This window comes from Notechis scutatus, chromosome 1, assembly GCF_049901735.1.
Source record: "Notechis scutatus isolate UNSWTSFEM ecotype Mainland chromosome 1, rNotScu1.2, whole genome shotgun sequence".
NCBI classification, from domain to species: Eukaryota; Metazoa; Chordata; class Lepidosauria; order Squamata; family Elapidae; genus Notechis; species Notechis scutatus.
This window is the reverse complement of record NC_142009.1, coordinates 107,404,771-107,429,067: the sequence shown is the minus strand read 5'-3', so window position 1 is coordinate 107,429,067 and position 24,297 is coordinate 107,404,771. Positions and strand designations below refer to the sequence as shown.

The 24,297-nt window shown below is 40.1% G+C and overlaps 1 protein-coding gene across 1 annotated transcript in view; it reads left to right on the top strand.

The window, feature by feature from the left end:
- Positions 1-11,122: 11,122 nt before the first annotated feature.
- Positions 11,123-24,297, top strand: part of LIN28B (lin-28 RNA binding posttranscriptional regulator B) — an 89,887-nt gene continuing 76,712 nt past the window's right edge. The window contains 4 exon segments of the mRNA XM_087950281.1: positions 11,123-11,237; positions 13,867-13,967; positions 14,943-15,078; positions 15,081-15,256. Coding sequence (XP_087806407.1) covers positions 11,123-11,237; positions 13,867-13,967; positions 14,943-15,078; positions 15,081-15,256 — 528 coding nt within the window.

The following is a 24,297-nucleotide window of genomic DNA, read 5'->3' as shown; positions in this document are numbered from 1 at the left end:
TTACTATAACAAATATTACTACTGTTTATGAATTTAGGACTATTTTTCTCTTCAATAAAATATTAATGCTTGAAACACTAGATGAATATAAATATTCTGTGGGATTGTTTTTGTAACTGAAAATGTAAGATAAATAAACTTTATATAATTTAACTTGAGTTTGGGTTTAAAGTCCTTATTTTATATTTTTATTTACTTTATATTTATTTATATTTCATAGTTCTTAACCATCCATCTCCCTCAGAGGGATGCTTAGTAAAAAATAGCATAACAGAAATTAGAATAAATCATTTACTTAAAAATATGACTCCTATCAAAAATGAAATATACCCTTTCTAATAAAATATAACTTTACCGTATAGCTTATTTCTAGACATGTAATTAACCTTTTTGATTTGCAATGACCATTCAGATAAGTGCCTCTGAACTCAGTAGGGCTTACTACAAAGATCTGAGTATTGCTTTAGGTCCTTTTAGGAGGCAAACTGAAAAGTATCTGCATTTAAACATTTTTTAATGTTCATACATACTGCATTTTGGTAGGAATGATGTAATTTGATACTGTCTCAAAGACATTAATATTTTAGAAATAGATAATAAAGGACAACAATGATTTAGATGTTAATATTAAAACATAACATTAAAATATTATATTTTTAAACTTGGTCATTTTTTCTCTGAATTAAAAGAAAAATGTAGTTATGTTTCTTTTAGAAACAATGAGATAAAAACTTAAATTCAATTAATAGAACATGTTATTAAATATTCTAAAAATATTGAATGTGTTTCTCTATGTGTATTATGTTACATTATTGCATTAATTATGAGGAATTGTAGATAGGGAAATTATTTTTTCCCAGTTTAAATAGTGGAAAAAATTGGGAATAAAGTGTTTATTATGTTCAGGTTAAAAGTATGAACTGCATTTTTGACTCTGGAAATAAAGCTTCTCAACTGAGCAGTAGTACTTTGTTAAGAGAATATTCAATGATTGCATTAAATGAAAACAGAGAACTATACATAGAATAACAAATATGAAAAGAAGCATTGTTTTTAGAAAACATTCAGAAAACATCTTGGCAGCAGTGACATGATTTCACTGACAATCATCACTATGATTAAAGACAGCTGTTTGGCCATCACTATGAAAAATGATTGGACATTTATTGAAAGTAATGGATCTTATGGTGAATTGATTTTTTTTATTGTAAATTCACAATATAACTTCATTTGGATTAATCTGCTTTAATGACTTTGATAACAACATAAGAGATGATCATTCTCAGTTCTAACACATACTAAAAGGAAGAAAGTTAAAGAAGCGATACTATATCTGAAAAAGTAACACTAAAGATTGCAATCTGGCTAAGCAGAAGTATGTTATAAAATCTATTTCATGAAAAATGTTAAGAATATACATAATTCTTAATGTTCCATCCTGGTGTGAAAATCAAGTTAAATTTGGCATCATTGTATATTAAATCTTTAATTTAGATAACTCAATTGTCTTGAAATGGGAAAAAAAGCTATTCTTTATTTTTTATACTACTAAAAAGAAATTTTTAGTATCAATATCTGGCAGTTGAGAACAATTCTAGATTAGTTGAATTGTGTTTTGTTTACAAAATAAATAAAATATTAGACTGAATTTTCTTGCTTGGGAAATATATTTCAAATAGTCCTAATATTTCACTCTCTTATAAAATAAGAATTATGTTAATTCAAATAATAAAAAGAATAATTGCTATAATGAAAGATATTTTAAGTAGGTGACCATTTTAACACAGAAGTGGGAGGAATAGACAAATGGCAGAATATTGCTATAGTGTTTTATTTATTACAAAGTTTTCAAATATTGGTGAAGTTTTCCCATAATTCTGTTATTTATTTATGTATCATCTCACTTCAATGTGTGTATGATGTATGGTGACTTCATGTAATTTCAGTAAAGTTGATTTTTATTTATTTGAATTTAAACAGTAATTTTCCATTTGTAACTGATGTTTCAGGTAGCTAACAAATTTAAGCATAATTAAGACAGATTAAGGAATTATAATTTGAAATGTAATGGTATTTAAAACATCATAATGCTGAATGAAATGTTAGGACTGGACACTCTAAACACCTCCAAAATGACTCAAGAATCTTCTAATTTTACAACTGCCTTTTGAGTATTGGAAGAATATTATAATCAGGATTATTTTATTTACATTACCATGCCAGCCAGTACAATTTGAATTAGCAAAGGCTTCAAACATAACCTTATTTGAGGTTATGCTTAACTGTTCAATATTATTCTTTGATGAAATATCCAATTGAATAATGCTGCGCTAAAGACAGTGCAGACTTAATAATGGAATAAAGCAAGTCATATACGGCTTATGACAACTGCTGTATTTTGTGGAGCAGATAGACAGACATGCACATAGAGAAAAAGAGACAAAATGCAAATAATTTTTATTAATTGTCTTCTGAATATTTTCTTATTTTACTCCCTTCGCTGTTTACATTCTGCTATAGTTCAGCAAAATGATTAATATGCAGGCAGAACATGCTGCGTGGTTTGCATTGCCCAATAATGCAATCAGGATTTTGACTTCATTATTTTTCCTAGTGTCTGATCATGCCTGTGAGAAACTGTCAGTAGATTGTGTGGGTTGTGTTGCAGTTCTCATCTTTTTTTTCCTTCCCTTCACCTTATTTTGCTAGCAATGGTATCAAGGCAGGCTAGTGTAATACCATTCAAACACCAAATAAAACAAAGTGCTAGAATGTTCCAAACATTATTTTTATCTTTTTTCTTTTTTTAGTAACCTTGGTAGTATTTGCTGTAGGCCAAATTTTATAAATATCTGCTACTATTTGGACAATTTTTGTCTCTGATCTTTGGCTTCCTTTTATGTATCAAAAGGTAAACTTTAACCTGCCAAATGAAACTGAGCTGTTTCGTGGGAAATAGGACCTAGTTTTGAATTATTCAGAACAGAATCTGAGTACTGCATATTTGCTATGTCAATTATATACAGGGAAGAGATGCTGACCCTTTCTAACTGCAATTTAATTATATTTTTCTTTGTTCTTTCTAAAAAAGGGAAATACTGATGCCTTGAAGAAATTCATTTTGTAACATCAAAACATTTTCCTTATTGAAATAAAGGAATTCTGTTTCCTTATAACTATTACACACCTGAAACATATCCCAGTATCGTTGTTTGTCTTCCTATGATTAATCTTTCCTTTTTTGTTTATACTATTCAAGTTCAGTTTTGTTAACTTTGGATGAAAAATTTCTGTATGTTACCATTGTTTAATTCAAGACAGAATTGTTGATTTATAAATTCAGTCTCTAATTTATAGAATATAAAGCCTAGTGGAAAGATTTATAAAATAATTAAGCTTAGTTTCACACCATCTTTCATTTGCAAAGTAATTGAAATGGAAGGAGGTAGCTGGGATACACTTTAAAAAAAACAAAACAGAACTACCCAGTGGCTTGTCAATGTCAAAATATATTTGCTCAATTATTGATATATTGACATTTCTTAAATATGCAGGGCACAATAAGCAAACAAGCCCCATTAAGTAATGGAGTAATAGAATTAACACATTAACTTCACCCAAATATTATTGCTTCTATAAATCTCAAAAGAGTTTGAATAAAGATACATGGAAAGATTTATTTATTACCTATGTCATCTGTCTAAAAAGTATGTTCCTATTGCATTTTGCTCATATTTGACTAAAGTGAATGCCAACCGTTTCATGTATGTTTGTTGATCTGGCTTAAATATGTAATGTAGCATGGTACGATTAGTATATTCCACAATTAAAAAAGACTTTCCGCTTCTTCTGCAGTCATTCAGTTATTTTCATTAAAAGGTGAATGCCTTCTCTGGTGTTGCTTTGATGAGAGTACTACCTATTATTACATTTATTGGTTGTAATGAGTTAGGTAAGTCTCAACCTGTTAAAAACTTTATAGGTCACTTCATAGAGTCAAGAGCTGGCATTTTACAGCCTTCTAATGAGTTGTTAAACTAGAGAAGGGAGAATTAAAGAGAGGGCTCTGCTGGAATTAACATGGTAGTGACTGCAGCTCTCTGATTCCTAGGTCCTTCAGAAGACTATGAAATCCTTCTGGAAAGTTTCTTCAAATCCAGGTTAGTTCTTCTTTCACCCCACCCCTTCTCCATTCTGATTGTGTGCTTGTCTTAGCTGTTTGTTGTGAAGTGGAAATAGATACAGTAAATGAACCATAGCTTCCCTATGGAAGAAAGAAACCAAAAATACAAGGGTGCCTTAAACTTTGAAAGGGTGTGAAGCTGAAGAACCTTTCTGTGTAAGTGAAGGCTGTAAATCATGTAGCCTGGAATAGTAATGATCTGGAACCTAATCATTGTTCCTGTTTAAGATGATTCCCATTTCTGCCAATCTCACTTTCCCATGAACATTCATTCTCTTCTAGGGCACTAGAGATTCTGCTAGAACAGTACAGCAGTTGATTTTCCTACAAGTCAAATGTTATGAGCACTTATTTTTCTATTTAGAGAAAGGAAGGTTAAAAGATTTTCCTGTAAGACATTTGATATATGCAACAATAAATGAAACCTCCAGGGTTTTGTTGAGCTATATAAACACCTAAATGGAAGAGTTTTTAATCTAGATAGCATGCTCTCTTCTTTTAAACGGTTTAAATGTATTTGGAGAAGCCATACAAGCAGTACAAGTTCCTATGTTTCCTCACGAGGATGTTTATATCCAGCAGATTATCTCCCTTATTGGTCTTCTCTTTCTCCCCCTCCCTTCCCCAATGATCTGAGCATTTTGATCGAAATTGAGCTATCAACTCTTGGGTGAAAGAGGAGCCATCTTGGTTCTTTTCTTCTTTCTTCTCCATTCCAAGAGATGCATTTCTGGCTCAGCTGGCTGTGCTTCAGGCTCTAAGGCTGCCCCTTGGTTAACCGTTGCTGAAGATGACTTTCCTGCTCCTTGCGCGATGCCCTCACCCGGACGTGGGAGGAGGGCGGCGAAGTTTCAGTGGCGCATGCGCCCTGAACCTCTGAAGGTGTGTTGTTTTATCCCCCCCAGATGTTATAAGAATGAGCCCTCCTCCCCGCCGCATGAATTAAACGCGTCAAAACAAAAAGTTTTTTAATTTCACTTTGTCGAAATTTAAACACCGTCAAGATAGCCTCTCCCTTTCCATCATCTGGCCCCTTTTCCAGTCAAGAAGTTTCCGATTCTTTCGCTTCTTTTCCTTCCCACGTGGACCTCGCCCGTAAAGGAACCGGTGCAAGGCAAAACAAAGCAATACCTGAGCACAAAGCCTGGAGCAAGAATTAAGATAGAGCGAGCTCTAAGCGTCCTTATCCGAGGCAACTCCGCCTGCCTTTATGGGGAGGCGCTCATAACTCCCTCGCTCCTTTAATTGCCGCCTCCTGCCCACCGGTTCGAAGAATCCGACTTGGTCTCGCACACCTCTGTTCGCGACTGATCGGCTACCAATAGCTGGCAATCTCTACGCCTGGGCTGCAAACTCTTTCTTGCAGGGAAGGTCGAGACGGTGCCTGGGGATAAATTTTTAGGTTTTCTGAGGTGTTTCCAGGATCTCCTCTTCCCACCCACCCACCCTTTATCCGCTTCTCCTCGGCCGGACTATGAAATGAAGCCTTCCGTCCTTTGGCTGAGCCAAGCGCCCCACGAAATCGGTCTGGGACTGCAGCCTGCTTGCCGGACGCCCCGCGTCTCTCTCGCTCCCGAAGGAGCTTCTGCCCTCTTTGTCGCAAAACCACCAGTAGGAAGTGGCCGCCGGACACGAGCCACCTCTGATCGGCTTCCCTCTTGTTTTCCCCAGGGTCCAAACGCCCAGGAGTTTATGCCCCCTTCCCCCTCCCCCCGCCGCCAACCTTTGTAAAGCCGACCGGCTGTAGTTGCCCCTTCGCAAACCACTCGTCGAACTGCGCGAGTTTTCTGGCAAGGGAAGGTTTTATGATTTTTTTTAAATTAAAAAAACAACACGTATTTACCTTAAATATAGGGTTGGGTGGCACGATCTTTATTAAACCCTTTCTCCCCTTAACTGCGAGGTCTTGAATATAATTGCTGGGCAACAAGTTGCAGGGAATTCGCGGTGAGGGTAGTAGGCCTAGTTATGCCGGACTTAAGATTTCTGTTTGCAGAATCCATCGGTTTTCTTCCTCCTCGGAAAGAAGCTACAAGGCTTCTAAAACGAAGCGTTCTTTCCAGATCCTGTCCTAGAGAATGAATGAAATACGGTTTTCGTTTAAATTTTGCACGATAACCGTACTCAGTTTGGTTGTTTTTATTTTTTTTAAATAGTCCGATGAATAAACATGAACCGTAAATGAGTCCTGCTTTCTTACCAAGATCCATACATTTAGGCAAGGAGGCGGGCGCTCACTTGGTTTTGCATCTTTCTTTAGCAAGAAATCTCCGTGGGCGGGGAAAAGGCATCAGCTGATTTACCAATCCGTTTCTCTGCCGCCCTTTCCTGTTCCTTCTCCGCCTCCTTCTCGCGATCCTGAAACTCATCCTTGGCCACGAAGGTTTCCAGGCTCCTAGGATGACGATCGATTCTTGCATAATTGGAGCCCCGAGTTTCCACAACGCTGCACTTTACATTCACTCGTGGGCTCTCGCCCGACCAAAAAGTTTTGGCCTGCCATTCAGTTTCCCCGCATCCATCGATTACGGCTTAATTTCAGGTGCCTCCCCCTTCCCCGGAATCACAACAAGGATATTGCAACATTTTTTCGAGATGAGATTGTAATTTAACCAGTAGTAAGCAAAGAAAATAAGAGCTCACTCGTCTAACTTTCAACCTTTTGCTGAAACGTCCCGCGGTTTAAATGAACAGAAATAGGAGTAGCGGGGAACGTGTTAGGGGAACTTTAGAAGACTGGTTCTGGAGGTCTTAACTAGTTAGTATCTAATCGCACGAAATTCTGGGGCGCTGCTCCCATTGTAGCTACGTTTTAGCAAGCTACAAATAGGGTCTGGATCGCGTGGAGGGACCAGTCGCACCAGGAATTTCAGCATAGTTCCTCAATACACTGAAGCGGGCGAGAGGGGAAATGGTTGGCTAGAAGAAATGTCTTCATATCTGCCACACCCGATCCAATAACGGGTTGGTTTATATCGAAGTATAAGGCAATGGTCAAAACCGTGGAACACTTACAGAGTGCTTTAGTTTAAAAAAAAAACAAACACGAAGGAGCCCTGCGAGTGATCTACCTATAAGGTCACACGTTCTCCTAAGCCTCGCATTCACTTCGGTGCGGTTTCCAGGCAACCGGTAGTCCAAGCGGCAGGCGAAAGTTGGATGGGGAAGATTATTACGATTTTGTCTTAAAATGTGGCGTTTACTATGAGCTCAAAACTCCCTCCTCCCCCATTATTTAAAAAGAAAAAGAAACTGGATATAATGAAACAAAAACTGTCCCGGAACTGCATAATGCATATCAGCCAGCAACCATATGAAACGCCTGCTTTTAAATCGAGGGTTGAGACTCGAGTTAATAAAGTTGGACTTTCTCGCCACAGCCGCATTTTACTTTTGAAATGTGCCTTGGCCATTTGTGAAACAGCCGAAAGAAATCGTCTTCTCAAAGGTGTTTAAGGCGTCTTCTCTGGCCACCGTCCTTCGTGAAGTGAGCCGATTGCTTTTTCTGGATTAGAACCGCTGCCGCTGCTACTCTCCGTTTCGGAAAAGAAGGCTTTCCAAAGTCTGCAACAAAAGTCCCAAATGTATCCACACACCCGCCCGTAAAAACGGCTCTTTATCAAACAAACACACTATGAAAGCATTAGAGATAACTTCAATAAGACTTTTGTTCGGTGTTTTTATATATATATTTATATATTTATGGATGAGTGAAGACAAAGAGGGATGATATAGAAAGATAGATGGAGAAGATAGAGAAGATAGATAGATAGATATAGATAGATAGATAGATAGATAGATAGATAGATAGATAGATAGATAGATAGATGCGGGCGGCAGAAATATTATAAGCCAGCGCTATGTGGTTGGTGCCCCAAATAGAGATTGTATATAGAGAAGCTGCAGGAGATTCCAATGACAGTGGGGGTGAGAGGGTTGGGGGCGGTGAGAGAAAAGATGCTTCTCTTAATTAAGACTTTGTCTATTGACAAATAGTGAAAACGGTTGTTTATCCAGAAGAGGTGAAAAATGCAGACCCGTAAGGTTTCTCTGACGGCGCCCCCCGCTTTTTTTTCTTTCCGTTTCCATCTATCAAAGATCAGGTAGTTCCTTCTGGGGAAGGTGGCCTGAAGGAGGCTCTGCTGAAGTAAAGGTACCCCGAAGTCCTTCTCGGGGAAAGAGAGGTCGGAGCTGTACCTGGGAACCAACTAACTTAAGACTCCCACACATAACCCCTCCTGTCTGAAGCCCCCGGAGCTTGAAGGACACAGCCAAGTATCTTCTTCCCGGCCCTTCCAGAGGAGTACCGTCAAATCCCAGGCGACCGCTAGATGGCAGCCAATAGTTACAGCTTTCTGTATTTCTTCGCGACCTCTTCAACGTCCTTCCGTCCTAGTGTTGTAACCACACCGATCCCAAACCACCAACCTACTTCCCAAAATCCACCCCCACAGCAGGTGCAGCTGTCGCCGTCGGGGAAAAAAAAAAAAATCGCGCCGAGCCGTCGTTTCGCAAGTCGAGCTTCGGGGTTTCGCCGGATTGTTTGAAATAGCCTCTTTGCCTGGGAAGCAGAAGGCGGGGGAGGTGGGGTCGTCGTCGTCGGAAACTTCACGCCTGAAATGCCGATTTTTTTTTTGAAGGAGGAAAACTGCGATTTTTGTACCGTTCAGATCCTCAAGTCAGGGCAGCGCTTTTGGGGGTATTGATTTTATCGCCACATTCCTGCATGCACGCTCTGAGTTTGTGGCTAGGAGTGGGGGGGACCGTGATGTTTTGCAGGACAGGAATAGATGCGCCGAAAACATGTGACACCCTTGGTCGGACCGCTGTCCCCGACTTTAATTCTGCTAGTACTGGAGGCTTTCAAATTTCAAGGCTGGTGGGCAGTCATTTGAAAATCCGCGTGTTGTTTTTTTTAATATTGTGCAACCCGCCTGCAGCCTGTTCTTCCCTAGCGACTTTCATATAGGGCAACGCCTTCAATACTGTAATTGCATTTATGGCGTTTCTCAACTACAAAAACAAAATAAAAAGGTCCTTTAAGTCAAAAGCCTCTGCAAAACCCAACGATAAGCTTTGAACCAAAGGTCACATATCTTTGGAACAGGATGGAGCTATCGGGTTCGTTTCGCCTAAGACTTTCACTTACTACCCCGTCGACTCAGGCATTGCGTTTCTAACGTCCTCCGTGCGTATAAATTCTAATGGACAGGTGTATTAATAGGATGGTACGCACAGTTTCCAAGTTTTGCAAGTTTTTTTTCCCTCAATGGTGGTTTTAGACGTATAATCAGAGATACTACGCAGATTGACGTTTTTATAAACTTCAGTTGCTAAGAAATACTGTCCTTTGTGTTATGACGATGCTTTTGTTGTCTCGGCTTTTAGAGGGCGAGGGAAAATCTGCACAAAGTAGCGCGCAGGTGAACGCGTCAGGCAAAACCTCAAGAGAGGGATCCAGGCATGCAGCCTCCCCACAACGTGAGCAGTCAAACTTGCGAATCCATTTTACGGGGGGGGGGGGGGGGGCTTTAAGGCAAAATGACTCTTCGTTCTGAAAAGATAGCAGCCAAATACTTTCTTCGGGGCACAAGGTTCAGGGTTAGGGTTCCTTAAACCGAAAAGAAGCCAAAACTGCCCGAGCTGCAGCAAGAAACAATCTCGCCTTTGGACGGCCTGCATGCCTCAAAAGCATGTTCCATCAGCCGGTAATTTTTTTAGTTCTCCCAAATCCTTTGAAGGCTCTTTATTCTCCTTGGCAAAGAAAGGTGCAAATGTTCTTCTTATCTAGTTTGACCATCTAGCCCCTGGTAACAGGAAGGCATTTAATTAGTCAGCTCAGTCCTCTATTTCTGGTAAGTAAAAGCGTTTTAGGTTTTTGGTCTCTCCGCGTCATCTTTTTAGGAAAATCTCTTTTAGGAAAACCTCAACAAACCTTTAAACTCTTGGAAAAGCCGCGCTCTTTCTTCCTTCGAATTAAAGTTTCGCTTCTTTTCGAGCTGATTTGGAAGGAAGTCCCGTTGAATTGAGAGCATTTCTTTCTAAGCAAACGTTCCCGAGGCTGGGCTGAGACCTGCGCCCCGATCCCGATCTTCAGGGATTCTGCGCCATTTAACTATCCCTGTTCCCGCTTCCCTGCGCGCTGTTTGGTTTCGTGAAAAGCTGCGCCGGAGAGGAAACGAGGAGGGCGGGAGGAGGAGGAGGAGCGAGAGCTGACCAAAAGAAGGCGACCTCCAGCACCGAAATCACCAATGGGGAGCTGACGGTTGAACCTGCCAGAGGAATGCCGCCGTGGACAACGCCAAGCCCCCTTAAATGAGAACAATCTTGACATCGCTACGAATTAACGCGCGGTGATGTTCTCATGGCAGGAAGGTACCCTGCCCACTTCAAACGGGGCGCAAGGAAAAGAGGTTTGCACCTTTTCTCTCCCTGAAACAAACCCTTACACAGTAACCCGGGAGTAAATAGGCCCCTTTGGTTAGTCTGGAGGTCCTTTCACTGTTTGTTCAGACTGTCTGTCGCCAGGGTTTAAACCAACAACGGGCAATCTTGTGATTTCATTAATGAAAGAAAAAATACCCGAACATTCAGGACAAATTAGAGCGAGAGGGCGGGAAGTGGGTGACAGAACCTGTCTGGATCTTACAGATAATTACAGATAATCAGAGTTGGAAGGGACCTTGTAGGTCGTCTAGTCAAATCCCCCCCGCCCCGCAGGAGATTCTACACCATTTCTGTCAAATGGCAGTCCAACCTCTTCTTGAAAGTCTCAAGTGATCTAGCTTGAGAAACGGGCGGTGGGTATTTTGAGGGGAGGCCAAAGGGATTCGGGATTAATCCTGTTCGTACCCATTCCAATGGAATGCCGTACACGTGTGTGTGTTTTTATAAGTGCATACGCAGCTGCGCGGCAGAAGGCGAGCGATCCCAAGCGCAATGCCAACCAGCGGGACTCCTAAGGAAGCGGTCTTCAAAAGAGGTCCTGTTGTTGGCTCTTCAAAGGATCGGAAGTCACTTCGGCGCAGCGGCAGGGGAAAGCTCGCGGGGAAAAGTAAGATTGGGCTGCCAGCGTTCCCGGGAGCGTTCGACCCGTCATAGAGACAGAGGCGTGCACTTGTCGTGAATACCCCGATCCCTCCACCCTTTCCTTCGCCTGTGTGTTGGCCTGAGGATTCCGCTGAATTTGGAGCTCTTTGGGGAGATAGATGGCTTCTCTCCCGTGTAATTCGTGTACGGGGTCTATTAACATGTTACTTTACTCGCAGGTAAAGCCTGGACTAGATAACATTCCCATCGGAAGGGGTCCGTTTCGACAGCAATTTCTGCCCCAGCTTCATCCTTTTTTGTTTTCCGCCTCTCCTCCTGCCGGCCAGTCCGGAGTTTCCTCTTCACTGGCGAATTCTCGTTTCGCCTTTCCAGTCTCTCTCTCTCTCTCTCTCTCACCCACCCACCCCGCCTCGGGAACGATCGGCTGCCGAGGGAGGTTCGTTGGACGCTGAGCTTGCAAACTGACCTCTTATTTAGGAAGTCATTAATCACATCCCCTCCCCCGGAACAAGACGGCGGTGGAACCTGTGAAGCGCCATCCCGCTCCCTCCACCACCAACCAACCCCCCCACGCCCCCGCGCGCGTAGCACCGCTTCCCTAAATGCTTTGAAACGCTTGACTGCCTCGCATCCTGAACCGAATTGAGATGACATCGCGTTTCCGGTGGGGCTTCCCTAATGGACGAGGTACAGACCCGGCAAGGCGACTTTGTCCCGAACAGGCTTGATTGACCGAGTCTACACAAGGCAGACCTGCCATAAGCACCTTCAGACTATCAGAATTCTTTTATTGGCCAAGTGTGATTGGACACACAAGGAATTTGTCTTGGTGTAAATACTCTCAGTATACATAAAAGAAAAGATACATTCGTCAAGAATCATAAGGTACAACACTTAATGATAATTATAGGTACAATAAGCAATCAAATCATACTAGGAAACAGTCAATATAGATCGTAAGGATACAAGCGACAAAGTTACAGTCAAACAGTTCTGCGAAGTATGCAACGCGTATTTTAATGCTCGCCGATCGTTCGAACAGTTGGTGTGTTTTAGCAATGTAAACCCTATTATCAAAAGAGGCTTCGATGCTATGATTTATTCTCTGATGATATTCCACAGAGATATTTTTTTCAAAAAAAAAATCCCTTCCAACAAAAAGCACGACCGAGACGGGAATAAAATGGCAGCACTGCAATGTGGTTATTATAAAGAAAGCGGGACCCCAATAATAGATCTGCGTTTCAGGAAAGCAAATTCCGAATTAAAATGGGGGGGAGGGGATCCTAATAATTAAACCGAGGTTTCTTATTCACGAGATGTACCATATCACCAATCGTTCGTCTTGAGATGATTTAATTTGGATTCCTGCACCGAGTGGGCTTGATGATCTTAGTGATGGATTCATGACCAATTCTGTTAAAGGTTACAGTCATACGGCATATACACTTAAATGGCAGTTAGACCCATGAAGTTCAGGTAGTTTTACTTCGGGGGGGGGGGGGTGAGCGCAGGCCTCCTTGGCCCAAATTCTGCGCGCAGTTAGTGGAAAGGAAGGCGGCTGACTTCCAGGTAAATGTGTGTGCCCAGAAGAAGCAAGACTGCGCCCCCTATTTCTTCCCGATTCCAACGGGACTGCGACCAGCACGTCCGTACAACGATCCAAAGCCCACCTCCCACCCAAGTTTACATGCAGAAACCATTCCCAAGTTAAATTAAAGCCACCGATTGCCATTTAGGTTAAAATAAATAAATTAAATAAATAAATAAAGCTCTTATCGCCCGATTTGTGGATCAGCTTCCGAGCTCTTTCCGGCGGCGCTTCCCAACCTCCCGGGTCCCCCGCCGTTACGAAAGTTGCGTGGAGCGAAGGGCGATTTCTTTGCACGCGCGTCCTCCCCGCCCCCGAAAAAAAAAAAGGCTTTCGCTCCAGAGAGCGCGCTCTCTACGCTTGGCTCGCGCGAGGCAGGCAGGCCGGCCGGCGGGCTTACGTCCCGACAAAGAATTCCCCACCCTTAACCAGCGTCACACGGATCTACGTAAAGAAACGTGCCAACTCGTGGCACGGGGAGCGGATTTTCAAATTTCGTTGTTGGTTTCATAAATTATTCCGGCCTGTCAGGGCCGTTAGAAGCGCCGATTGGCTATTCGTGTTGTTGTTTTTTTGGAGGGGGGGGCAACTTCCCTCCCCTCCCTCCCCAAATCCCCTTAACTCGGAAGACCCGAGATGAAATTAGTAGTAAGAAGGCATGTAATTGAGCGAGTCACGTGCAACGGGGCCCCAGAATCGCAGCCAGAGCATGGACGGCGCTTTGGCCTGGGAGGTGGGGGCGGGGCAGCCGCAAGCTCCCCCAAAAAAGAGAGCAGGGACTAGATAAATAAATAAAAGCGGGGGAAAACGCTCAAAATCAAGATGTTAAGCTAATTGCGGAGACCAATTCTCCCGACCTGGAAGGGAGGGGGGAGATACTTTTCCGCCTCGCTACTTTGGAACAGAAGGCCTATAAAGCAACATGGCCGAAGGTTATCCCCCTTCTTTTCCTGGGTTGCTTTTCTCCCCCCCCCTCCCCCCTTTGAATCGTCGCCTGGCTTTCCTTCTTCTCTCTCCCGTCCTCTTTTTTTATTTTTTAAAGGAAAGCCCTTTAACTTTCGCTTTAAAGGAAAGGGCAGTTTAAAGGACAGTTCGTTTGAAAGGAAAAGCACGACCAACAACGGCCACGAAATGGGAGATTGTGTGAGTGTGTGTGTGTGTGTGGGGGGGGAAGAATCCTATTGTGGCCGAGATCTCCTCTGTGTCGCTCTGCGCCGCCCACCGCCGATTCACCCGAGTTGAAAAGCCTTCGGAGGGACCATTGTCCCTATGTGATTGAGCAAGCAATCGCTGAAGGCAGAAAGGGAAGGGGAAAGTTTTATACACCTGCCCCCCCATATATACACACACACACAGCCGCTCCATTCGGCTCTAGTGAGAGTCGTTCCAGCGTACAAGAAAGGGGAGGGGGAGGCTGCCGGAGGGAGGAAGAGCGCGAGAGAAATGAGCCCAGTTGGAAAATAACACCCGGCGCTCGCGGCCGTTGGATGGGCTGTTCCAAGCGGTTGTGCAATCGCCTTCTCCCTCGGCTCAGTCGCCCCCCTCCCTCCCCGCCCCTCCTCGCTCGCTCCCTCCCTCCCTCCCTCCCTCGCCAGCCAAGACTCATTCGCCTGCGAATTCCTCTGGGGAGGGATGGGATCGGTGCTCAACCAGCAGTATCCAAGTAAAGTATCGTTTTCTGGGGTGGTTTATGTGGCTGAAAGATGGAGTTAAAGGGCAGGATCGCACGTATGTACAGAACAACGTGGGGTGGGCTGGACTGCTGCTGCTGTTGCTGCTGCTGCTGCTACTACTACTACTACTACTGTGTGTGCGAGTGGCGGGGAGTGTATGAAAAATAGAGCCTGAGTCACAGCAGATGCTGCCTTTCCTTCGGAGATGCCCTTCAGCGTTGCATTATTATTGTTTCTTTCGAAATGCGGTTTATTTCCTCCTACCAGATCCGGGCGTGGGTGTGCTTGAAATGTTGGTGCGCTTTAAATTTTTTGTATATACGTGTGGGTCGGAAGGGAAGGGAAAAATAGCTCGATTTCGTAACGTTGAACGTGCGTGTGTGTGTGCTTTCCGTCCTTTTCTTTAGCAATCGCTCTTGTGCAGCCGCCAAGGAGATGTTACTAGAATTTAATTCTCTGCCTGTGTGTAAGAGAGAGGGTGTGCGAGTGTGTGTGTTCGCGTGTGTATTTACGTAGTTTCTTGTGTTTCCCCCAATCCCTCTCCAAATCAGCGGGGGCGCGTAAAAGTGGAGATGAACCCGGAAATTGCCGGAACAAGAAGAGGAAGAAGAAGAGGAGGAGGAGGAGGAGGAAACCCAGGTTTTGCACGGAACAGGCCATTGCAAGTGGTTTAATGTGAGAATGGGATTCGGATTTATTTCCATGCTCAACCGCGAGGGAAGCCCTTTGGAGTCTCCGGTTGATGTCTTTGTACACCAAGTAAGCCCTTTTTGTTACTTAAATTCTCACCTCGGTCCCTTTTGCTAAAATTAAGCGATCCTAGTTCCGTTTAAGATTGCTTCTGTTTCATGTGACCCAAACCGTGTTTGCATAAATATATATTGTGCCTGTTCTGTTAGGAACTAATTTCAGGTAGCAACAGCAAAAGTCCCAATGAAATCAGTGTATTGAGAAAATACCCTATTTTCTCAATAAAAGCTAATAAATACCTTCCCAATACAAATTGTAGTAGGAAGCCTTGGTTGTTGTTGTTTTTTTGTTTTTGTTTTGCTTCCAGTGTAATTCTAGAGGAATTTTGTAATCTATTAGTCATCTGATAATTACCCTTTACTGAAATTGGAGCACGAGCAAATCAGGTGTAAACCCTGCAATTTTGTGCATGTTGATTTGAACTTAAAGATTCTGCACACAAAACATAGAACTTACTTAAAAAGAAAACATTAAACAATGTTACTTTTTGTGATAATACAATGTGTAAATAGTACTTGTCTTGCTCTGCTATTTGGAAACAAATGGATCTCATATTGTAGAATATGACATATCAAAGCCTAATTTATGTTCAGGTATGTGATAATCTGTGAGAGCAAAATATCTTTTATAGAGCAACAAGGCTGCTCAGTCTTTAAGCCTCAAAGTTTAGAAGTGCAAATAAAAGGTGATATTATCATACATATTTATGTTCAAATAAAGGTGTGATTCCTTTTGCATGTAAAAGTCCATTATGACTAACAACAAACAACAGCATAAAACTGATAATTCAGTTAACTATTTTGGACACGTGCCTTTCACTTTCTCTTCTGTCCTTGATTATCTAAATCCTAAAAATCAGGAATTAAATTTCGAATTGTACTATCCCATAGTTAGTTCAGAAGGGGAATGAAATGCATACACATTCCTGAAATTCCTATGCACAGTTGTTAAATTCCTTTTTATTTTATTTTAAATCCTTCATTGAATGTAGGAAAACCTGGGCTTTTGATTGGGTATATCTGCAAAATTTCAATAATATTTCATGTGAATAAATCTGTGGGTACTGCCTGTGGGTATTTCCTAGACAACGGAGATATATTTTTTTCTGTGTCAAGTTTGCTGTCTTTCTTTTTTTCTGGTTTGAGCAAAATTTTAAGATGATCCATTATGTGTGGTTTTTATTATAATTTGGGTGATGGGGGTGGAATTCATTTGCAATAGAACAAGGTAATAAAAACCAGTAATTTCAGGTATAAAAATATTTTCTGAGGCAATACTTTAATTGAATTCAGTGAAATGTTCTGGAATAAGTGGTGAAAGAATTGCTGTTGCTGCTACTCAGAATATTTACTTTGCTTTTCCCATGTTGTTACAAAATTAATATCACTTTAATGAATTGTTAAGGTGGCATCTTGAAACAAAATTAATATTAATTTAACTATAAATATGGAGACTAAATGTGAAATATTTGATTTTTTATTTACATGAATTTGTTTATTTGATTTAATCTACAATCCTCATAGTTTTCAGTGCTGATTTCTAATGGCATCAGGCTTCTAAATTTCTCTCCCCTCCCTTTTTAAAGTCCTTCATGTATATTTGTATATATAGAGGAACTGAATGTATATGTGGAGTCATATTATGCCTGAAAATCAATCTCCCCAAAATCTGTTAAAATAACATTTATGTAAAAGACACCTGTAGTTTGATTATTCATACATTGTCATGTTGTAAGGTGCTGTGTATCTTGCTAGGCTTTTGACATTTTGTGTTTATATGATCACAAATTTTAAAAAAGTAAAACCAAAATATTGTGGGGAGGGTTGATTGCAATGGCAGTCGGGAGAACAAACTGTATTAGTCTGTTCCATGCACACTTGCATTGATCAGTGTGGTTATTGATAGGTTGCAATAATTAAATGAAAGTTATGTAACGATGTAGACTTGGATATTTTTTTTAAAAAAAAAAGCTTGATTTCTATATTCCTCTTTCATCTATAAGTCTCTGGGCAAGTACTATTTTTTAATCTAAGATAAATGTGTACAAATCATGATCAATCCCATTTTACAGATTTGGACTGTAGAACTATAGCAGGTTAGATAGTTTTCTGTACATATGTATTTTGCCACTTCTTAGTTGAAACAACTCTTGACTTTATAAGTGGGCTTTTTAAACATTCCAATCAGAATTCTTCGCAGAAGTTGGACTTTTGTGTGTACATGCATACATACATTTGAACCTCCTTATGCCAGATTGAAATTTAATGTTCTGTCTTGTCTATTAAGCTGTTGTAGAGTATGAAGAGTAAAGAGAGAGTAAAGAAACCTAAAAATTCTGTAACAGACAAAATTAATCCATGAGTTGGAAACATCCTTGTAGAATTCAGTAAGCAACAAAAATAATCTATATAGAAGAAAAGTGAAGTGTATAGGGGCGTTACTAATATACTGTATTTAGATAATTTGAAAAAAAAGCATTTTAGGAATACTTCCATATATATGTATGTGTGTGTGTATTTGTGTGTTTGTGTGTGTACACAGACACACACACACACACACATTTGCAAATAAGTATAATGAATTATTCCTGATAAACATTGAATGAAATGGGGGTTTTATGATATAAAAATGGAGCTTTTTTTCATTATTGGGTTATAAATATCTGGAAGGATATTTGAAGCAAAGTATTCCTCCGGCATTTCCAGTAACGTTGATTAAATCTTAACTTGCAGAAAGAGTGCAGAAAGAGTGTACGTGTGCTCTGGGGAGCTGCTCTTCTGGTTTCCAGCGCTCCCACGTGCGCGAAGACCAGTTGTCTGGCGCGCATGCACACACCGGAACATGAAAGAACAGCTCCCAGCACATGCATGCATGCCAGTCACTTGGTTTCCAGTTTCTAATGCACATGCACACATGAAGACTAGCTGGCTGGCATGCATGCACGTGCCAGAACCCAGAAGGGCAATGGCTGGCATGCCCGGAGAGATGGCTCTGCGTACCACGTCCGGCACATGTGGCATAGGTTCACCATCACAGATCTACGTTACAGATCTCTCTTTTGAATGCCAAGCCAATTGCTGGTAAAATATCTAAGAATCACCATTTAATGGTGAATGGTAACTTCCGTCTGGTATGTATAATGGAGACTTACCTCCATGTAGAATTGCCTCTACCAGATGGGGGGCATAGGAGTTTAATCATAATAAATAAATTGAAAGTAGAGAGAGAACTTCATCTTGCTTAGTTCTCTACAGTTCTCTGTGATGTAGCTGGCTAGATTTGGACAGCAAAGTTGAGAATCTGGGTTTGGGAGCAAATCATGGTTGGTTTGTAAGAATTCCATTTTGCTAAGAAGAAATTGTCTCAAACATTCTGCCAATTCTAAGTTCCTATCACTGTAGGGACAGTTGTTCTGCTGATGTCTGTTATTGTATCATCTATCCAGCAACATTAATACTTGGAACTAGTTTGCAGATGTTAGAGGAAGCATGTTGCAGTTTGTATAATCGTTTGAAAGTGATACTTTGAAATATGCAAGAGGGCAGAGACACCCTTCTGTTTGGCTTGTTAAAGCAACTGTGTCTTTTTGGGGGCTAGCACGGAATAAAATGGCTATGCGTGCATAGGCATGTGAAGATAGCCGGAAGCAGCAGTTTGGAAACATTTTAATAATTTAAAGAGATGTTTTATATATCTGCCATGTGTTCTGAAACATCTGTTTTGAAAGATTTACACAGTTCTGGAAGGTTGTCCTAGGTTTCCTGGTTGGACAATTTAATGGTCCAGAATTCTGATCAGTCAAGGGATATCCAGAAATTCTTGCCCACCTAGGTCGTCCTCAATTTACAACAGTTCATTTAGTGACCTTTTGAAGTTACAACATCACTGAAAAAGTGACTTATGACTGTTTTTCACACTTATGACCATTGCAGCATCCCCACATGATTTACATTCAGATGCTTGACAACTGACTCATATTTATGACGGTTGCAGTGTCCTATAGACATGTGATCCCTTTTTGCAGCCTTCTGACAAGGAAAGTCAATGGGGAAACTAGACTCATTTAACAACCGTGGTACTAATTTAACAACTGCAGTGATTCATTTTAACAAATGTGGCAAGGAAAGTCATAAAATGAGGCAAAGCTCACTTAACAAATTTCTCACTTAGCAACATATAGTTTGGGCTCAATTGTGGTTGTAAGTTGAGGACTACCCATATAGATATGTCCCAGTTAATATCTGTTCCCTTGTCAATCCACAATTAAAACAGCCTCAATTTGGATTTAAGAATTGGGGTGGGGTGTGATGAATACAATCCAACCAATTTTTTTATCTTTTTTTCTATTTGGGGATGTTGAGGTTGTAGACAACTAATTCTCTGGCAAGATGCCCTCCTCCCCTCCCCCATTATAAACTGGCCAGGATGTGCTTGCCCTGTGGAAGGGGGAAGAGAACGGAGGCTTTCTTGTGGAAAGTAGATGCTCCTTCCTATTTAAAATGAAGTGCTTAGAAATCTCTTATTTAAAAAACCCATCTCTTGATTTGGGAATTGATTGACTGACCTCACATCTACTAAGAAGAGAGGATGATCTCAAAGTACAGAAGACATCTGGGAGATCTGGACTTATTTCTGTCTGTTTCTGGTTGGGTTTGAGTCATCTTAGTAAATGATCTCTGCCTGAAAATGGATGGAAAGAAATGGGTATTTATTCACAGAAACATTATAGTGGATTTCATTAACCATACACATGATTACTGGTAATCATTTACTGTTTGAAATTATTCTAATCCTTTTAGTTGGATATATTCAGGGGGTATTGCTGGGAACTACTGTTTATATATGATGTGTTGATCTGTGGTGTCTCGTGGAATTATGCCTTGTCTTCTTAGTTGCCAAACATCTGTGCATAACCTCTAGAAATACTGAAGTGAGTGCCATTGATGTGCTGATGACGGACAGCTTATGTTGTCTTCCAGCTCCAGAAAACAATTGACACCATTTGATTCCTTCCTAAGTTCAGTTGTAGAGTGAACAAACTGCAGTTAAAGCCAGATGAGACAGAAGTGCCATTGGTCAGTTAATCTTAGGAATTTGGATTCAGGGGTTTTTGGTTGGGGTTTTTTGTTTTTTTTTTTTTTTTTGGAATCACGATATGGATCTTGGATTTTCTATTATTTTTTCCCATTGTAAATGTTGAGACTATTTTAATCTTTAGTCAACTGAGCACATAGTTGACAAGGACTAAAAAGTAAAAAGGTCAAAGGCTGAAAGCTGCCCATTCCAGACCGTTTTAGTAGAAATCAAATTTAGTGCTACTTATCTTAGGTTTTTTTTTAAATGTATGAATGTATAAAATGTCTCAGTGAAGGTGATGTTTAAGTAGCATAGAAAAGCAACACCCAATGCAACAATAACAACAAAATACCAATATAGGAAACAAAAGCAATACAAAATTCAATTCCAGTTAAAAGTAACAATTCATATAACATTTCTGGAACCAAGCTTTAGAATAATTTCAGTTTAGACAAGTAACACATGAAGAGGAACTTGTGGAAGGAACTTACATCTACAGTTTGTGGTGATTTTCTTCCATTGTCTTTTAAAATATGCTGGAAGTGAGGCAAGAGATGAAGACAAGACAATTTATCTGAGCTTCTTATTTCCCAACTGTTTGTAATAAAGGTAAATGGTAAATGCTTCCAAGATAATTTCCACACATAAATTCAATCTCAATATTAATGATCAAAATTCTAATTTATTTCCTCTTGATATCAGGAAAATATCTACCTCAGACTCCTAGAACCGACTGGCTGGCTGGCTGTATAACGATCATCTAGTGTTTGTGTGTACACACACACATGCACACATACATATATAGATATATCTATGATGTGTGTGAGAGAGATATACATAAATACAGAGTGTGTGTTTATATATAAATATATGTACGATGTGTGTGTGTGTTGTTTTTCTATTTGTTTTTAATTTTATGTTAGCTGCCCAGAATTATTGTGAGATGGGTGGTCATATAAATTAACATAAACAAATTCAATATTCAAAATGTGCTTTACGCAACCTATAAACAACATACAATTTATTCAATTGCAACATTCTCTCTTTTCTTTAACTTTCTGGCCTGTGGGGTGGGATGGGGGTCCCAGCTATTGTTTTTCAGTTTATTTCAGTAAATTATGGGTTATGTAATATATTAACACATTACTAGGTCAAGATGTGCTTTGCTTTGCAAAGTTAAAAATTTCCATTCTCCAGGAATGCATCCCATGACAGTTGTCTTTCCATAACTCCATGCTTTCCATCTGTAGTTTTGCTATGACTCTTTATTAAATGCATGTATAAAACAGCAGTTAAATCAATAACCACCTGGAATCAAACAAAACACAGGGCAACTTTCTAATAACATTGAGTAGGTTGTCTCTTTTTACTCTTTCCTTTTGTTGCAACTCTTTCCAGTTTGCTAATACAATATTCATGCTCTTTATATCCCCCAAAGTTATGTTTTAGTCCATGTTTCTAATTAAACCGAGGTGATAAATATTAATGTGATCAAAACACTAAATTTCCTCAGACTGAAATTCTAAACTTCACTCTTGTATGTTGCAATAAAAGCAATTTGCTTACCCCTTAATTAGATGATCAAATAACAGAAGTCTCTTTAGACTTAATCTGCTGTGGCATTCTTAAAACAAGCGGTTGTATATAGTTGGCCATCCTGAATCTAATAATGAAGAGGGCCATTTGCAGTCCCCACATTTTCTTTTTGTGACCCACAAGCCACCTATAATCTTGATTTCTGAAAACTAACCAGAGATTCCGATTTCTGAGGTAGGAAGCAGATAAAAAACTGTACTGTAAGTTCCTAGGGAGATTTTTTGTTTTCCTAAAATGAACCCTGTGAAATTTCCAACAGTAAGCAGTCTCGCTAACATTTATGATGTGGCCCTTTAACATCCTGACCTGCACTCTGAAAAGTTAAGTGTGACTTTTGTTCATCAAAGCATAAAGTGGAGAATATTCTAAATCAGACTTGATTGTTTTGCTCTATTTCACTGAATTAATTATTTTTCTACCTTTTAATGCAGTTTCAAATAGTAACTGATATTTTGGCTGCATATTGCATGATTGGTTCTAAGTTTTAATGTTCAAAATTTAGGAAACTGATGTGTTAAGTAAAGGATAGAACAAAAGTCTTGTTTATATTATTTCTTTTGTAAAAAGGAAGTTGTATATTGATATGCATTGCATCATCAATAGTATATATAGGAAGGGCAATGAAGTTTACCACAATAAGAGAATTGTGGTCTTAATTATTTACAAGTAATAATTGTTTTTAGTTGTGTTTAATTAAAAATTTAAATGGTTTTATAATATGTTTTCATTGTTTATTATATGCTATCCCGAGTCATTTTGTGTGAGATTGACAACCATACACATTTAATACATAAATAAATAAAATGTATAGCCAGATTGTTGTGGGATATTTAACCATATTTAAATAAGATAATTTATGTATATAGGATTGTGTAGTTTTGATCCCAAAGCAATCAAAATCAAGCTGTCATGAAATAAGTCTTACTTATTTTTAATTGTGTGATTTTGCATATTTTTCAGAAGTCTTTTGTAGTTTTATTGCCTTATTTTATCAGTAGTCATGTGGCTTATATACTGAAATATTTACCATGCTACAAATTAACAAATTGACTACAGGGTATATAAATGCATGAAGGTTTACATTTTATTGATTGTAATAGGCTGCTTGAATGATGTTCTTATTTTCAAAATAATTATTTCAGCATTGTAAGTGTAAACCTCTGAATATAAATTGGTGATCAGTAATATGTTGATAGAGCAACATTTCCCATCTTTAGCTATTTCATAGTGCTTAGAATGGGACATAGATCCCACTGGACCTGTGTTACCTTTGGAGAAATATCTCTCACTAATGGGTCCAAACCCCATCAACAGTTAGAGCTCTCGTGTTTGAGATTCTAGACTAGAGCGCTCGCCAACCAATGGGCCGCGAGAAAATTTTGGTGGGCCGCAGAGAAATGTCATTCCCAGAGCACCCCCAAAGCAATTAATCCAGGCTGCGCAGGAACACAAGGCTGCACTGCCCACAAGGCCTGCAGGAATGCTCCCCGCCCACTCCTTACCAGGTAAAATTGCCTGCTAAATTGCTATTTTTTCCAACCATCAGCTGTGAGATTTAGATTAGCTAGGAAGCAGGAAATGGTTGGATTTCTTGCTTTCTAGCTAGTCTTTAGATCTTCGGCTCTGCCTTTAAACACAGCCAAATCTCCCTTAGGACTGAAGGTTCTATTATTCAGTGCAGACTCACAGCAAGCAAATTTTATGTGACAGACTGAGCTAGCCAATGGCAGATAGATAGATCACTGAATGAATCTGTGATTCTGTGAGCAACTCAATCTGCCTGTTTGCTTTGCCTGGTTTTGGGTAAAAGTTGCTCTTTTTTTATAAAAAAATATCAATAGTTACATACATGGTGTGTTGTGAGTGAATTTTCTGAGTTTGCTTGCTAGCAAATTTTGTGTGACAGACTGAGCTAGCCGATTGCAGATAGATAGATCTCTGAATGAATCTGTGATTCTGTGAGCAACTCAATCTGCCTGCCTGCTTTGCCTGATTTTGGGTAAAAGTTGCTCTTTTTTAAATAAAATATTCAATATTTACATACATGGTGTGCTGTGAGTTAATTTTGTGAGTATTTTATGAGTTTGCAAGCAAATTTTATGTGACAGACTGAGCTAGCTGATGGCAGATAGATAGATCTCTGAATGAATCTGTGATTTTCCTCCACGCTGCTGCGAGAGCCCAGGATGGGTATGACTCCTCCTGATGAAATCATCAAACTGGGTCCGTCTAGTATAAAAGTAGCAGCCTGTGGGAGAAACCCCCCAGCTTTGACTCAGCTTCTTTTGATGACCATAAGCTGGTGTCTCTGAAAGCAGTTTAGTTAGCAGCAAAAGCGAAAGCTATCTTCATCATTGGCATAGCTCCCAGGGAACTGG